At 44.7% G+C, this 18,126-nt stretch overlaps 1 protein-coding gene across 15 annotated transcripts in view; it reads right to left on the bottom strand.

Annotated features, from left to right (window-relative positions):
- The window catches only part of NT5C2 (5'-nucleotidase, cytosolic II), a 178,688-nt gene that overhangs the window by 77,141 nt on the left and 83,421 nt on the right, over positions 1–18,126 (bottom strand). For 14 of the 15 annotated variants that reach the window (XR_011382289.1, XR_011382290.1, XR_011382294.1 and 11 more), the window contains one exon: positions 5,743–5,867. Coding sequence is in view for 9 of the 15 variants with exons in the window: in XM_070057279.1 (XP_069913380.1) it covers positions 5,743–5,843 (101 nt within the window). In the remaining 6 variants the exon portion in view is untranslated. Of the gene's footprint in view, positions 1–5,742; positions 5,868–14,536; positions 14,726–18,126 lie in introns of those variants that run through there. The other variant, XM_070057284.1, reaches the window with a different exon arrangement.

Raw genomic sequence — 18,126 nt, 5'->3', positions numbered from 1 at the left:
TCCTTGGGCCCCTGCACCCACGTGAGATACCCGGAAGAAGCTCCTGGCTACAGATCAGCATAGCTCTCTCTGGCTGTTGCGGCCAGTTAGGGAGTAAACCAGCAGATGGAAGACCTCTCTTTTTTCTGCCTCGCCTTCTCTCTGTGTGTAACTCTTTCAAATAAAGAAATAAATAGTTTTTTAAAAATTTAGAGAAAATACTGGTCTTAAAATTTTTTCCTAATATTCAGAGTTCCCCACATTCAATCTAATACCCAGCAGTCACTGCACACAGTTTATTTAGTCAAAGCCTATGTCTGGGGTTGGGAGGACTGGTGCTGTGGTGTAACAGGATAAACCTGTTTTCCAGCCATAAAAGAAATGCAAACAGTAAAACGCTGGTTGGAATATGTTTTCAGTGTTCCAACCAACAGTATTTCCTACAGCGAGACAAAAAAACATTTACATTGCATACTCTTCTTGCAAAGTTAGGGGAAAAAAAATGTAATATGCCCAAGGAATGCAGAAGGGAGAGAATAATAAAGTTACAACTTAATATAGGGGCTGGTGCTACGGCATAGTGGATTAAGCTTCTCCCTGCATCACTGGCATCCCATATGGGCACCAGTTCATGTCTTGGCTGCTCCACTTCCAACCGAGCTCTCTGCTAATGTGCCTAGGAAGGCAGCAGATGATGGCCCAAGTGCTTGGACCCTGGCACCCAAGTGGGAGACCCACAGTTAGCTCCTGGCTTCTGCCTGGCTATGCCCTGGTCGTTGTGGCCATTTGGGGAGTGAACCAGTGGATAGAAGACCTCTATCTTTCTATATATAACTCTGCTTTTCAAGTAAATATATTTAAAAAAAAAAACCTAAAAACAGAACCTGTGGACAGAACAAAAGAGTAAGTGTTTAGAAAAAAATATATAAAAATGTTGGGGCCAACACTGTGGCGCAGCGGGTTAAAGCCCTAGCCTGAGGCTCTGGCATCCCATATGGGCGCCGGTTCTAGTCCTGGCTGCTCCTGTTCCAATCCAGCACTCTGCTATGGCCTGGGATAGAAGTAGAAGATGGCCCAGGTCCTTGGGCCACTGTACCCATGTGGGAGACCCAGGGGAGGCTCCTGGCTCCTGGCTTCAAATTGGCACAGCTCCAGCCATTGCAGCCATCTGGGGGAGTGAATCAGCAGATAGAAGACCTCTCTCTCTGTCTCTACCTCTCTCCGTAACTCTTTCAAATAAATAAAAATAAAAAATAAAAAAACAGTAACACTGATAAATAAAACAGCTGTTTTTTAAACAAAGCTATAATTAAATGAATAAACCTAATTCAGGAAAGAAAGGCTGTACAAATTAGAAGGAGAAATAATGAAAAATCTGAAGAAAATTCAAGCAATTACTGTGTTTTGTATAAACCTTTATTTAAAAAAGAGAAACATTTGAAGGAATTTTTCTATAAGAAAAAAATTATCAAAACTGATCGCAGAAGAGAAAGTAAATCACATATGTAGAAGAAACTGATTCAACTTAAACTCTTCTCTTGGAAAACAATACTTAGGGCAAGCATCTGGAACAACAACCCGAGATACCCACATGCATTATCAGAGCACTAGGGTCCAAGCCTAGCTCTGCTTCCAATTCAGCTTCCTGCTAAAAAACACAATGGGAGGCAGCAGTTGAGGGTTCAAATACTCAGGTCCTTGCCACTCACATGGGAAACATGGAATGAGTTCCAGGCTCCTGGTTTCAATCCAGCCCAGCCATGGCTGTGTGGGCATCTGGGGAGTGAACCAGCAGATTGAAGATTTCTTTCTCTGCCTTTCAAAAGTACATTTAAATTTAAAAGAAAAATAGTAGGCGCTGGCACTGTGGCATAGTGAGTAAAGCCACCACCTGCACTGCCAGCATCCCCTATGAATGCCAGTTCAAGTCCCTGCTGCTCCACTTCCAATCCAGCTCCAGGCTAATGTGCTTGAGAAAGCAGTAGAAGACGGCCCAAGACCTTGGGCCCCTGCACCCTCATGGGACACCCAGAAGAAGCTCCAGGCTCCTGGTTTTAGAGTGGCCCAGCTCTGGCTGTTGTGGCCATTTAGGGAGTGAACCAGCAAATGGAAGACCTCTCTCTCTCTCTCTTCCTCCCTCCTTCCCTCGTTCCCTCTCTCCCCCTCTGTAACTCTGTCTTTCAAATAAATACATAAACCTTGGGGAAAAAAAGGAAAAATAGGATTGTAAATAAATCTTTAAAAAGGGAGGAATGGCGGTCAGTGTAGTAGCATGGCAAGTAAAGCCAATGCCTGCAATGCCAGATCCCATATGGACACCAGTTCAAGTTCTGATTGTTCCACTCCTGATCCAGCTCTCTGCTAGTGGCCTGGGAAAAGCAGTGGAAGATGGCCAACACTGGGGCCTCTACCACGCAAATGGGAGACCTGGATAAAGCTCCTGGCCCAACACTGATCATTAGAGCCATCTGGGGAGTGAACCAGATGACAACCCCCCTCTCTCATATAACTCTTTCAAAATAAATAAATGAATCTTTAAAAAAATTAAAAATAAAACTAAGAGGATGGGACCAGCATTGTGGCACAGCAGGTAAACCTGCCACAGGCAACACCAGCATCCCATATGGACAACAGTTCAAGTGCTGGTTGCTCCACCTCTAATCCAACTCTCTGGTAATAGCCTGGGAAAAGGAGCAAAAAAAGGGCCAAATGTTTGGGCCCCTGCCACTTGCATGGGAGACTCAGATGAAGCTCCTGGCTCTAGCCTAGCCCAGCACTGCATACTGTGGCCATCTGAGGAGTGAACCAGTGGTGGAGGATCTCTGTCTCTTCCTCTCTTTCAAAATAAATCTTTAAAAACATTGGGGGCCAGTACTGTGGCTTAGTGGGTAAAGCTGCTGCCTGCAATCCCCACATCCCATATGGATGCCAGTTCAAGTCCCAGCTGCTCCACTCCCAATCTAGCTTTAAAAAAAAAAAAAAAAGATTAATTAATTTATTTGAAAATCAAAGTTACATGGAGAGAGAGAAGGAGAGATAGAGAGAGAGGTCTTCCATCCACTGGTTCACTCCCCAGTGACCACAATGGCTGGAGCTGTGCCAATTCAAAGCCAGGAGCCAGGAGCTTCTTCTGGGTCTCCCATGTGGGTGCAGGGCCCAAGGACTTGGGCCATCTTCTACTGCTTTCCCAGGCCATAGCAGAGAGCTGGATCAGAAGTGGAGCAGCCAGGACTCGAACCAGTACCCATATGGGATGCCGGCACTGCAGGCAGCAGTTCTACCCGCTACGCCACAGCGCTGCGCACACACACACACACACACACACACCCCATCTAGCTTTCTGCTAATGGCCTGGGAAAGCATCAGAGGATGGCCCAAAGGCTTGGGCCCCTGTACCCATGCGGGAGACCCAGAAGAAGCTCCTGGTTTCAGACTGGCCTACCTCCTGCCATCGTAACCATTTGTGGAATAAATCAACAGATGTAAGATATCTGATTCTCCCTCTCTCTTTCTCTGTAAATTTGCATTTAATAATAATAAATAATCTTTAAGAATAATAAAGATTGAGCCGGCACCATAGCTCATTTGGTTAATCCTCCACCTGCGGCACTGGCATCCCATATGGGCACTGGTTTTAGTCCTGGCTGCTCCTCTTCTCAGTCCTGCTCTCTGCTGTGGCCCGGGAGGGCAGTGGGGGATGGCCCAAGTGCTTGGGCCCTTGCACCCGCATGGGAGACCAGGAGGAAGCACCTGGCTCCTGGCTTCGGACTGGTGCAGTTCTGACTGTAGCGGCCATTTGGGAGATGAACCAACGGAAGGAAGACCTTTCTCTCTGTCTCACTCTCTCTCTCTCTGTCTATAACTCTACCTGTCAAGTAAGTTAAAAAACATAAATAAATAAAGATTAAAAATTTTAGCATTGTGGTGCAGTAAATTAAGCCACAGACTGTGATGCTATGCAGCATCCCATGTCACAGTGCAAGTTCAAGTCCTATCTGTCAAACTTCTGATCCAGCTCCCTGCTAATGTGTCTGGGAAGAGAGAGAGTGGCCCAAGTGCTTGGGCTCCTGGCACTAACATGGAAGACATCCTGTCATTCTAACTTCTAAATAAATATTTCAGGGGTATAATGGGTGAAGCCACGCCTACAACACCAGAATCCTGGAAGCTCCATTTCTGATCCAGCTCCCTGCTGATGGCCTAGGAAAAGCAGCAGCAAATGATCCAAGTTTTTGGGCCCCTGCTTCCATGTGGGGAGACCCAGATGAAGGTCCTGATTCCTGGTTTCAGCCTGGCCCAGCCCTGGCAGTCATCAGGGGGTGGGGGTGGTTTGAACCACTGAATGAAAAATCTTTTTTAAATAAATAAATCTTTTTATAAATACATACACATATAAATATATAAATAAATCTTCAAAAATATTTTTTCTTTTCTTTAGTAAAATAAATTTCCAAAGTACAGTTTATGGATTACATTGGCTCCCCCCCCCCCCGCCTAATTTCCCTCCCACTCCCACCTGCACTGCCAGCATCCCATATGAATGCCAGTTCAAGTCCCTGCTGCTCCACTTCCAATCCAGCTCCAGGCTAATGTGCCTGAGAAAGCAGTAGAAGACGGCCCAAGACCAAAAAATATATTTTAGAGGTTGGCATTGTTGGTGCAGCAGGTTAAGCTGCCACCAGTAATGCTGGCATTCCATATGGGTGCAAGTTCAAATCCCAGCTGCTCTATTTCCAATCCAGCTCCTTGAAAATGTACTTTGGAAAGCAATGCACGATGGCCCAAGTGTTTGGGCCCCTGCACCCATGTGGGAGATCCAGATGGAGTTCCAGGCTCCTGGTTTCAGCCTGGCTCAGCCCTGGCCATAGTAGCCATTCAGGGAGTAAACCAGCAGTAGGAAGAGCAGTCTCTCCCCATCTGTAAAATAAATAAATATTTTATATACATACATACATATATATGTGTATATATGTATATATATATTAGGGGGGAGATATTTACAGCATTGTGGTACAGCAGGTTATGCTAGCCATATAAGTTTTTTTAATTAATTAATTAATTATTTTATTTTATTTTATTTATTTTTTTGGCAGGCAGAGTGGACAGTGAGAGAGACAGAGAGAAAGGTCTTCCTTTGCCATTGGTTCACCCTCCAATGGCTGCCACGGCTGGCACACTGCGCTGATCCGAAGGCAGGAGCCAGGTGCTTCTCCTGGTCTCCCATGGGGTGCAGGGCCCAAGTACTTGGGCCATCCTCCACTGCACTCCCGGGCCACAGCAGAGAGCTGGCCTGGAAGAGGGGCAACCGGAACAGAATCCAGCACCCCAACTGGGACTAGAACCCAGTGTGCCAGGGCCGCAGGCAGAGGATTAGCCTATTGAGCCACGGTGCCGGCCAGCCATATAAGTTTGAACCCTGGCTGTCTGCTTCCAATCCACTTTCCTGCTAATGTGTCCGGAAAGGTAGCAGATAATGGCCCAAGTATTCGGGGCCTGGCCACTCACATAGGAGACCAGACAGAGCTCCTGGCTCCTGGCTTCAGCCTGGTTCAGGTGTACTGTTGAGGCCATATCAGGGAGTAAACCAGTGGATAAAGAGCTCTGTCTCCCTCTCCCTCTCCCCCTCTCATTCTATCACTATGCCTTTCGAATTAAACAAATTATGTATTTATCACAAAAATAACATTGTACAAAAAACTACAGAACAATATTACAAATCGTTTCACAGAGTTGTTCTGACAGTTCAATAGACAGGGTACTTACCGATGATAGGCTTCACGCCGGTACTTTTTCAGGGCTTGCTTATCCATGTTAGCAGGCATATCTGCTGCATTCTGTAAGCGATCACTCCAGGAAGTTGTCATTTTATTTTAATTGTACACTGAATTCTAGAAAGGAAAACCAGTAATTTAGTAGCTTAAAATTATCATTTATATACTAATATCTGACTTCTTAAAAGTATCAGAAAAACTCTAGCTTGCAAATAACCTAATATAATGACCTATTAAAACACACTGCAGGCCGGCGCCGCAGCTCACTAGGCTAATCCTCTACCTGCGGCTCTGACACCCCGGGTTCTAGTCCCGGTCGAGGCGCCGGATTCTGTCCCGGTTGCTCCTCTTCCAGTCCAGCTCTCTGCTGTGGTCCAGGAGTGCAGTGGAGGATGGCCCAAGTGCTTGGGCCCTGCACCCGCATGAGAGACCAGGATGAAGCACCTGGCTCCTGGCTTTGGATCTGCGCAACGCCCCAGCCGTAGCGGCCACTTGGGGGATGAACCAACAGAAGGAAGACCTTTCTCTCTGTCTCTCTCTCTCACTGTCTAACTCTGCCTGTCATAAAAAAAATAAATTAATTAAAAAAAAAAAACCACACACACACACACCACACACACTACATGGAGCCAATGCTGTGGCGCAGTGGGTTAAAGCCCTGGCCTGCAGGGCCAGAATCCCATGTGGGCACCAGTTCAAGTCCTAGCTGCTCCTCTTCCAATCCAGCTCTCTGCTATAGCCTGGGAAAGCAGTAGAAGATGGCCCAACTCCTTGGGCCATCTTGCAGGGAGACCTGCAAGAAGCTCCTGGCTCCTGGCTTTGGAGCGGCTCAGCTCCAGTCATTGCAGCCATTTGCGGAGTGAACCAGCAGATGGAAGACCTCTCTCTTCTCTCTGGCTCTACCTCTCTCTGTAACTTTCAAATAAATAAAATGAATCTTTTTTTTTTTTTTTTTTTTTTTTTGACAGGCAAAGTGGACAATGAGAGAGAGAGAGACAGAGAGAAAGGTCTTCCTTTGCCGTTGGTTCACTCCCCAATGGCCGGTGTGGCTGGTGTGCTGCGGCCAGTGCACTGCGTTGATCCCAAGCCAGGAGCCAGGTGCTTCTCCTGGTCTCCCATGCGGGTGCAGGGCCCAAGCACTTGGGCCATCCTCCACTGCCTTCCCAGGCCACAGCAGAGAGCTGGACTGGAAGAGGGACAACCAGGACAGAATCTGACGCCCCAACTGGGACTAGAACCCGGTGTGCCGGCGCTGCAAGGCGGAGGATTAGCTAGCCTATTGAGCCACGGTGCCGGCCTAGTAAAATAAATCTTAAAAAACAAAACAAAACAAAACAAAACAAAAAAAACCAAATATACTGAAAAATATATTGGCACTTCTAAACTATGTAAATTCAGGAACATATTTTTATGGTAATTTCTATCAGAAAAATCATACATATTACTTCCAAATAATGAAGATGACTAACAATAATTATAAGCTTGAACATCAGATTCTAAAAAAAGGATTAAGACCACAGTTTTATGAAAATACATAATTTTAAGATAATATATGCTTTCAAAAGGTATAAAGTGAGCAACTTTTTAATTCTGATCAACATACTAAAAATTCAGTCAATGGTGACACAAATATAAGTAATGAATGTTTGATTTTTAATTATTTCCTACTTTTATATTTTTCTGTAATAAATTATTTTCCAGTTGGCATCAAAAATCATGAACCAAAAGAAGAAATAAATGAAAATATTTCATCTCATTAGGACAGATATCTAAAACAAGGTGGGCTGCTGATGCCTGTGTTCTAAAGACTTTGACAACAGGTTAATTCTTAGGCTTCACTTCTGTTTTTGAAATTTTCACTTGTAAATAGTTTTAAATAAGAATGAAAAATACCACATTAAAGGTTAACATTTTATTAAAATACAAATTTATATGAAAACACCTGGAATCTAACTTACTATTTTGAAAATGCTAACATCATTCCTGACACTCAATTTTTCAATAAACTACCTTTGTAGCTTTTTAAAAAATAATTCATTGAGGTGAAACTGATATAAGAAAATTAACTACTTTAAAGTGAACAAGTTAGTGACATTTAGTATTTTCATAATGTGTGGCCTCCAATTCTTGTCTAGTTTCAAAATATTTCTATACTTCAAAGTAAAACGCCTTACCCATTAAGCAGTTTCTCCACACCAAACCCATCCCTTTAGAGTCTGACAACCACATTTTGTCTTTATCCATTCAGCTCCTGATGGACATTTAGACTATTTCCACCTCTGCCTATTTTTTTTTTAGAAAATTTCGAAAGTACAGCTTTTGGATTATAGTGGGTTTTCCCCCCCATAACCACCTCCCACCTGCAAACCATCCCTCTCCTACTCCCTCTCCCATCCCATTCTTCAACAAGATTCATTTTTAATTATCTTTATATACAGAAGATCAATTTGTATATACAAGTAAATATTTCTACAGATTGCACCTACACAGACACACAAAGTATAAAATACCGTTTGAAGACTACTTTTACCATTAATTCTCATAGTACAACACATTAAGGACAGAGATCCTACATGGGGAGCAAGTGCACAGTGATTCCTGTTGTTGATTTAGCAGTTGACACTCTTATTTATGATGTCAGTAATCACCCGAGGCTCTTGTCATGAGCTGCCAAGGCTATGGAAGCCTCTTAAGTTCACAAACTCTGACCTTATTTAGACAAAGCCATAATCAAAGTGGAAGTTTTCTCTTCCCTTCAGAGAAAGGTACTTCCTTCTTTGATGGCCTGTTCTCTCCCCTGGGATCTCACTCACAGAGATCTTTCATTTAGGTCATTTTTTTCCACAGTGTCTTGGCTTTCCATGCCTGAGAAACTCTCATGGGCTTTTTAGCCAGATCCAAACGCCTTAAGGGCTGATTCTGAAGCCAGAGTGCTGTTTAGGGCATCTGCCTTCTGCTTATTTTGAATAATGCTGCTATGAACATGCATGTGTACTGCACTGGATTCCTAGTTTTCAATTCTTCTGAATATACTTAGGCTTGTAATGTTTCTGAAGTTATCAACATTTCCAAATACTGTTTATAGAACAAAAGTACTATCATATGCAAAAAAAAAATCTAGTTAAAATTTTATTAAAGAGGCCAGTGTTGAGGCACAGTGAGTTAAACCACCACTTATAATGCTGGCATGCCAGGTGGGAACACTGGTTCAAGTTTTGACTGCTCCATTTCTGATCCAGCTCCCTGCTAATATGCCTGGGAAAGCAGATGGCCCAAATACTTGGGCTCCCACTACTCATGTGAGAGGCTGGGAAAGAGTTCCTGGCTCCTGGCTCCAGCCTGGCCTAGACCTAGCTGTTGTGGCCATCTGGGGAGTGAACCAGCAGATCAAAAATCTATACAAATCCCCTCCAACTCAGCTGTCACTCTTTCAAAAAAATAAAACAAAATTTAAAAAACTTTAAAAAATTAAAGTATAAAGTTAACTTGAGAGAAATTATATATATTATAATTAACACTAGATACATTATGAGGATTTGTTTTATTTTTAAAAGATCTATTTATTTGGGCCGGCGCCGCGGCTCAATAGGCTAATCCTCCGCCTAAGCGGCACCGGCACACCGGGTTCTAATCCCGGTCGGGGCGCCGGATTCTGTCCCGGTTGCCCCTCTTCCAGGCCAGCTCTCTGCTGTGGCCAGGGAGTGCAGTGGAGGATGGCCCAGGTGCTTGGGCCCTGCACCCCATGGGAGACCAGGAAAAGCACCTGGCTCCTGGCTCCTGCCATCGGATCAGCGCGGTGCACCGGCCACGGCGGCCATTGGAGGGTGAACCAACGGCAAAGGAAGACCTTTCTCTCTGTCTCTCTCTCTCACTGTCCACTCTGTCAAAAAAAAAAAAAATCTATTTATTTGAAAGTCAGAGTTACAGAAGAAGAGGAGAGATGGAGAGAGAGATCTTCCATCTGCTGATTCACTCTATATGGCTGCAATATTGAAAGTGGAGCAGCCAGGACTCACAGTGGTGCTCACACTGGATGCCAGAGTTGTAGGTCTTTTTTTTTTTCTTTCCTGAAAGAGTTACAGAGAAAAAATGGAGAAAGAGAGAAAAAGAGACAGAGTGATCTTTCATCTGCTGTTTCACTCCCCAGATGGCCACATCAATGAGGCACAAACCAAAAGCTTCCTCCAGGTTTCCCACATGGGTGGCAGGGTCCCAAGCACATGGGTCATCCTCCTCTGCCTTCCCAGGCTACCAGCAGAGAGCTCAATCAGAAGTGGATCAGGTCAGTTAGGACCTGAACTGACACTCATATGGGATGCTGGCATCACAGGCGGCAGCTTTACCTGCTACAACACAACTCTGGCCACACAGGTGTTGTTTCTATCCACCACACAACAACATCGGACACAGAGGGTTTTTTTTTTTTTTACACACACACACACACACACACACACACTCATGCAGCAGGGCCAGAGTTGTAGTACAGTGGATAAACCTGCCACCTGCAACAAAGGCATCCCATATGAGTACCTGTTCCAGTTCCAGCTGTCTCATTTCTTTTTTTCTTTTTTTTTTTTTTTTTTTTTTTTTGACAGGCAGAGTGGACAGTGAAAGAGAGAGACAGAGAGAAAAGTCTTCTTTTTGCTGTTGGTTCACCCTCCAATGGCCACCGCGGCCAGCGCGCTGCGGCCGGCGCACCACGCTGATCCGATGGCAGGAGCCAGGTGCTTCTCCTGGTCTCCCATGGGGTGCAGGGCCCAAGGACTTGGGCCATCCTCCACTGCACTCCCTGGCCACAGCAGAGAGCTGGCCTGGAAGAGGGGCAACCGGGACAGAATCCGGCGCCCCGACCGGGACTAGAACCCGGTGTGACGGCGCCGCAAGGCGGAGGATTAGCCTAGTGAGCCGCGGCGCTCTGCCTCATTTCTGATCCAGCTCCCTGGAAAAGCAGTGGAAAATAATTCATCCTTGAGTCTCTGCCAACCACACAGGAGACCCAAATGGAGTTCTAAGCTCCTGGCTTCAGTCTGGCCCAGCAATGGCTGCGGCAGTCATCTGGGGGAGTGAACCAGAAGATGGAAGATCTTTCTCTCGGGCTCTCCCTCTCTGCAACAATTTTTCAAAAAAAAATTCAAGCAGCAAATCTAGATCATTTGCGGACCTAAATAATGGAGACATTTTGAAAGTAGAGAATTACAACCGACTCAATGATTTCTTGTTTTTGGATCGGGACTCTATAAATTCAAGTAAGAATAAGAAATGAGGAGCAGGCACTGTGGTGTGGTGGGTTAAGTGGCAGCTTGGGACATCTGCATCCCATTTCAAGAGGTGCCAGTTCAAGTCACAACTGCTCCGGTTCCAATCCAGCTTCCTGCTAATGTGCTGAGAAGGCAAAAGATGATGGTCCAATTACTTAGGTCCCTGACATTCACATGGGAGACCCAGGTACAGTCCAGGCTCCTGGTTTTGGCCTGGCCCAGCTCCAGCTGCTGCAGGCATTTGGGGAGTGAACCAAAAGAAAGAAAGATCCTTCTCTGTCAAAATAAATAAATAAATATTAGGCCGGTGCTGTGGCATATTAGGTTAAGCCTCTGTCTGTGGTGCTAGGATCTCATATGGACAATGGTTTGTATCCTGGCTGCTATTCTTCTGATTCAGCTCTCTGCTAATGGCCTGGGAAAGCAATGGAAGATAGCCCAATCACTGTCTAACTCTGACTGTCCAAAAAAAAAAAAAAAAGAAGAAGAAGAAGTAGAAGATAGCCCAAGTGCTTGGGCCCTTGCACCCAAGTGAGAGACCTGGGAGAAGCTCCTGGCTCCTGATCAGCCCAGATTTGTCTGTTGAAGCCATCAGGAGTGTGAACCAGTGAATGGAAGACCTCTCTGTCTCTCCCTCTCTCTGTAACTCTGCTTCTCAAATAAAACAAACATTTTAAAAAGGAAAGAAAGAAAGAAAAAATCTTTTAAAAAAGAATTAGAGGGTGGCTGGTGCTGCTGCATAGTGGGTAAAGCCACTACCTGCAGTGCCAGCATCCCATATGGGTGCTGGTACAAGTTTCGGCTGCTCCACTTCCAATCCAGCTCCCTGGTAATGTGCCTAGGAAAGCACTGGAAGATGGCCCAAGTCCTTGAGCCCCTGCACCCATATCAGAAACGCAGAAGAAGCTCCAGGCTACTGGCTTCAGATAAGCCTAGCTCCAGCAGTTGTGGCCATTTGTGGAGTGAACCAGTGGATGGAGTATCTCTCCTTCTCTCCGCCTCCGCCTCTACCTCTCCATAATTCTGCCTTTGATATATAAAAAAATAAATCTTTAAAGAGAGAGAGAGAAATCAGAAGAGTCATTTTATTTAAAAAGACTTCAACTGCAATTACAGTCATACTGTAAAGCATAGGATATAAAATATGTATACTCTTAAGGCCTTGATACATTCCAATTTTTTTATTTGACAGGCAGAGTTAGCGAGAGAAAGAGAGAGAGAGAAAGGTCTTCCTTCCGTTGGTTCATCCCCCAAATGGCTGTTACGGCCGGCGCGCTGTGTCGATCCAAAGCCAGGAGCCAGGTGCTTCCTCCTGGTCTTCCATGCGGGTGCAGGGCCCAAGCACTTTGGCATCCTCCACTGCCTTCCCAGGCCACAGCAGAGAGCTGGACTGGAAGAGAAGCAACCAAGATAGAAGCGGCGCCCAGGCCGGCGCCGTGGCTCACTAGGCTAATCCTCCGCCTGCGGCACCAGCACCCGGGGTTCTAGTCCCGGTCGGGGCACCGGATTCTGTCCCGGTTGCACCTCTTCCAGTCCAGCTCTCTGCTGTGGCCCGGGAAGGCAGTGGAGGATGGCCCAAGTGCTTGAGCCCCTGCACCTGCAAGGGAGACCAGGAGGAAGCACCTGGCTCCTGGCTCCTGGCTCCTGGCTTTGGATCGCCGTTGCTCCATCTGTTCCAGCCATCTGGGGAGTGAACCAGGAGATGGAAGACCTCTCTCTCTCTGCTTCTGCCTCTCTGTAATCTCTGCCTTTCAAATAAATAAATAAATCTTTAAAAAAAAAAAAAAAAAGGCAGCAGAGGAATGGCCTAAGCGCTTAGGCTTCTGCCCTACATGGAAGACCCAGATGAAACTCTTGGCTTCAGCCTGGCCCCGCCCTGACAGTTGTAACCATTTCGGGAGTGAACCAGTAAACTGCAAGACCTTTCTAACTCTGCCTTTCAAATAAATTAAAAAAAAAAAAAAAAAAAAAACACCTGAGATTTGCAGAGACTGAGCCCTCAAGTCTTCAACTGCATATTGATTAGCATACATGGGTAAGAAAATCGCCTAAGGCCTGAAAAAGGATTAGCACAATCACTGAAGCTCATACAAGGCTAAGAATGGTTTCTATCCCAATCAACCAGAATGTAAAACATTACCACTTTTCACAGCATTAAGCAGAGTATTGAAAAAGATTTTGTATCTGCAGTAGGGCAAAATTACCCAAACACTGCTCTGGTCCTGTCTAACAGCTTAAATACAAGACCCAAAACTATCAAACTATTTCCAAGCAACTTAACAATGTAAAAAAACAAAACTCAAAAATATTTACAGTAATATAAAAATATCTAACACCCCTACGGTATGAAATTTAGTGTCTAGCATCCAAACAGAATTCAGAAAAGCAAATATAATACATAATGAGGAGAAAAATCAATTAAAACAAACACATAAGTAATGCAGATGATTTAATGCTCAAAGGCATTAAAATTATTTAATTAAAAATATAATTCAAATATCAAATTAATTATTGAATACTTTCTTAAAAATATTTAATTATTTGAAAGGCAGAGTTACAGAGAGACAGGTAGAGAGAGAAGTCTTCTATCCGCTGGTTCACTCCCCCAAATGGCTGCAATGGCCAGAGGTGGGCTGATGCAAAGCCAGGAGCCAGGGGCTTCTTCCAGGTCTCTCGTGAAGGTACAAGGGCCCAAGGACTTGGACCATCTTCCACTGTGTTCCCAGGCCATAGCAGAGAGCCGGATTGTAAGTGGAGCAGCCGGGACTCGAACTGCCATCCATACAGGAGGCTGACACTGCAGGCAGCGGCTTTACCCACTACGCCACAGAGCCGGCCCCAAATACATTTCTTATCTTCAAAGAAGCTAAAGCTAGACTAAAAGTTTCAAGTACAGACATGAAAAATAAAAAAGAGACCCAAACCAAATTCTATAATCACAATTATAATATCTAAGATGAAAAATACAGTGAATAGGATTAACAGCAGATCAGACATTTAAGATTAGTAAATTTAAATACACAGCAGGGGCCGGCACTGTGGTGCAGCAGGTAAGTCCCAATCTGCAGCACAGGCATCCCATATGGGCCCTGGTTCAAGTCCAGCTGCTCCCCTTCCCCATCCAGCTCTCTGCTATGGCCTAGGAAAGCAGTACAAGATGGCTCAAGTCCTTGGGCCCTTGCACCCATGTGGGAGACCCAAAAGAAGCTCCTGGCTCCTGGCTCTGGATCAGCGCAGCTCCGTCCGTTGTGGCCATTTATGGAGTGAGCCAGCAGATGGAGGACCTCTCTCTCTCTGCCCCTCTGTAACTCTGCCTTTCAAATAAGTAAATAAATCTTAAAAAAAAAAAAAAAAAAAGACACAGCAATTATAACTATCTAACCTAAAATAGAAAATGACTAAAAGAAAAAATTGACATCAATGAGCTATGTAACATATGTATTACTGGAGTCCACAAAGGAAAAGAGAAAAAGAGAGAAGAGAGAAAAATATATATATTTAAAGAAATAGGAGGAGGAAGACATTTACATTGTGGCTAAGATGCTGCTCTGGGATGCCAGAATCCCATTTCAGAGTGCATTACAGCTCTACTTCCCAGTGCATCTTCTTGTTAGTACAGATCCTGGCAGACAGCAGGTGACGACTCAAGTGGTTGGTGCCTTATGACTCATATGGGAGACCTAGACTGTGTTCCCAATTCCCAGTTTTGGCTTGGCCCAGCCCTAGCATTGGAGAACAAATCAGGAGATGGGTGAGCACACTCTCTTTTTCTACATCTCAAAATTATTTAAAAATCCAAAAATAAAAAATTTTATAAACACAACAATTAAGACAAGATTATCAGAAATTGGATTTTTGTTTGTTTGTTTTGACAGGCAGAGTTAGAGTTAGAGAGAGAGAGAGAGAGAGAGAGAGAGAGAGAAAGTCTTCCTTCCGTTGGTTCACCCCACCAAATGATTGCTACAGCCGGCGCGCTGCGCCAATCAGAAGCCAGGAGCCAGGTGCTTCCTCCTGGTCTCCCGAACGGGTGCAGGCGCCCAAGCACTTGGGCCATCCTCCACTGAACTCCCGGGCCACAGCAGAGAGCTGGACTGGAAGATGAGCAACCGGGACAGACTCCCGCGCCCCGACCGGGACTAGAACCCGGGGTGCCAGCGCCGCAGGTAGAGGATTAGTCTAGTGAGCCACGGCGCCGGCCCAGAAATTGGATTTTAAAAAAGTTAGACTCAACCATCTGCTGCCTACAATAAATCACTTTGAATAAGGAGATAAATAAATTAAAAATAAAAAGATAGAAAAGGATATACCATGCTAAAGCTAATCAGAAAGAATCTGGATTGAGTATATTAATATTAAACAAAGTATACTTTACACCAAAGAATCTTACCAGAAATAAAGTTGTCAAGTTCATAATGATAAACAAGTCAACTTATCAAGAGCACAGAATAATTCTAAATGTTTATGCATCTAACAACATAGCTTCAAAATACATGAAGCATAAATTGACAAAATTTTAAGGATAAAGAGACAAATGCAAAATTATAGCTGGAGTCTGGAACAATTTTTTTTCAAACCAACAGATCTTTTATTGCATTATTAAAATACCACAAGCTATTATCTGGGTTCTTGTTCTGTACCTGGACAACTTTTAGATCTTATTCATCAGCCTGCTGAACTGTTCCTTTTTAAGAGACATAGATACCATCCAAAAATCTTCTAAAACCCTTGTTTTTAACTGTTGTTGCCTGCGGAATCAAATCAGCTGAATCTGAAACAAGTTCAATGTCATTTCCTTCAAGGACTAATTGATCTTTCCAGATCTGAGATGCTGAAGCAACACCTGGCCTCATCCTAACCCTTTGGATGTACTTTTCACCCAAGAAATTTCAGATTTCGACAAGAGAACAATTCTCCTGAATAGCTGCGTTTATGGGGATCTGAGTGTATTCAGACCTCACCTTGTAAAGGAAGTCCAGTGTAACCCCTTTGATCATATTCTATACATGACTACAGATACTGCAAAGGGCTGCAACCTCAGGTGGGGAAATTAGTTACACGAAGCAATTCAAAGATGGTGCCCAAAGGAAGTAAGGTGGGTGGAATCCAAAGTTGTTTACCACTAAAACTAATTGGCTACACAGCATCAGGGGAAGTGGCAACAACTGATATCAAGTGTATAGACATATGGCTAGTCCTATGAAAATCGCCCTGTAAAATGACCCTTTAAGTGATTGGTTGGTCTTTATGCCCTGCCCCCAATGACTCTGCAGTTTTGTGCTTTAAAAGGCTCTGTTATGCCCTAGACAAAGTTTCTTTAAAAAGGTACTCTGCTAATAAGCCCTTCTTTCTGTGGCTGTTTGCGGGGATTACCCTGATTTCTGCAGTCCTGACTCAGGAAGGGGAACCAATGGAGTGGATTCACACCCCCTTGGGGGGCACACCTCGGGTGTACTCTCAGGCTGATCAGCTTGCTGATGCTATAATTAAGGGCAGAACTCAGGCTCAGAGGCACTATGGCTCTGACCCCCATTCCATTGTTTTCCCCTTTCAGATATCAGATGTTGAATGGCTTACCAGGACAAATGCCAGTCTTGCCCTTTCCCTCGAGGGGTTTTTGGGACACATCGATTGCCATTATGGGCCATCCAAATGGACTGTCATGCTATGGCGACTTCCCTTAAAAATGCCTTCTTTATTCTCTTCCAAATCCATCCTCCATGCCCCTCATGTTTTCACTGACGGGGGTCAAGCAGGCTCTGCATATGCAGCCTTCGAGGGTCAACAGGAAACCCCAAGCCACCAAAGGTTCCAACCCTGCCAAGGGTCAGCACAATATAAAGAAATGCTTGCTGTAATTATGGTTCTTCAGGACATTCAGGGGCCCTTTAACTTATACTCTGATAGCCTATATATGGTTAACCTGTTGCCCCATGTCCCCCAAGCACATATTAGACTAGACGGTAACCCTATTTCCCCCCTATGGTTACCCTCAAAGGTTTATTAGAGGGACGGGGGGGGGGGGGGCTCCCATTCACGTCCAGCACTTGAGGGGACACTCAAAGCTCCCTGGGTTTCTGTCTGTCGGAAATAATTGGGCTGATCGACTAGCCACCGGCCCACAAGCATTAACTTTACAGGAAGCCACTCAACTACATGACTTAACCCATATCAATTGGAGGGGCCTACAATACAGGTTCCCCCAAGTCCCTGTATGGGACCTCAAAAAAATCGTCCACACTTACAAAATGTGTCAACCCTTCCTGAAGGTGCCCCCCATTACAGACACAGGGAGTAAATCCTAGAGGCCTCAAACCCAACACTCTGGCAAACTGATGTCACCCATTTTTCAGCCTTTGGCAAGCTTAAATATGTTGTTTCCATCGATACTTATTCAGGAGCTTGTTGGGCCACGGCACATACAGGAGAAAAGGCTAAACATTCACAATCACATTTCCTTCAATGCTTTGCCATTCTAGGCCTGCCAGCACAGGTTAAAACGGATAATGGACCTTGCTTTATTAGCAAAGCAATGTCCGACTTTTTTAGCAGATGGCACATTAAACACATCACAGGAATACCTTACAACCCTCAGGGCCAGGCAACTGTAGAACGAAATCATCAATGCCTAAAAGAACAACTTTTAAAACAAAAAGGGGGAATTAGCCCCTATATCCAATTACAAATGGCTTTGTTCACTATCAATATTTTAAATTTTTCCAAGGGGTCAATTGAATCAAAATTCCAAAGACACTGGGGCCAATTAAACCCCAGGCTCCAGGTTCAGGTTAAATGGAAGGACCCTCTAACGCAACAATGGAGAGGACCAGATCCCTTAATCACCATAGGCAGAGGGTTTGGATGCATCTTCCCCATAGGGGAGACAGCCCCAATCTGGCTTCCAGCCAGAAACCTTAAGTTTCTGCCCATTTCCTATATACAGGAAGATGCCCAAAAACAGAATGACCAACAAGGAGAGAAAACGATTATGGTGGTCACAGCTCATTTTCAGAGGAAAAAGGACCAAAAAAGTAACTACTAATCATCCCCAAGGGCTCCCAGCCCTTGAGAAGCTTTTATGTTCCTTAACCATTTCAGATGGAGGTACCTCGACTGATGGG

Source organism: Oryctolagus cuniculus, chromosome 15 (genome assembly GCF_964237555.1).
Source record: "Oryctolagus cuniculus chromosome 15, mOryCun1.1, whole genome shotgun sequence".
In the NCBI taxonomy this organism is placed as follows: domain Eukaryota; kingdom Metazoa; phylum Chordata; class Mammalia; order Lagomorpha; family Leporidae; genus Oryctolagus; species Oryctolagus cuniculus.
The sequence above is the reverse complement of the archived record's forward strand: the minus strand, read 5'-3'. Positions and strand labels throughout refer to the sequence as shown.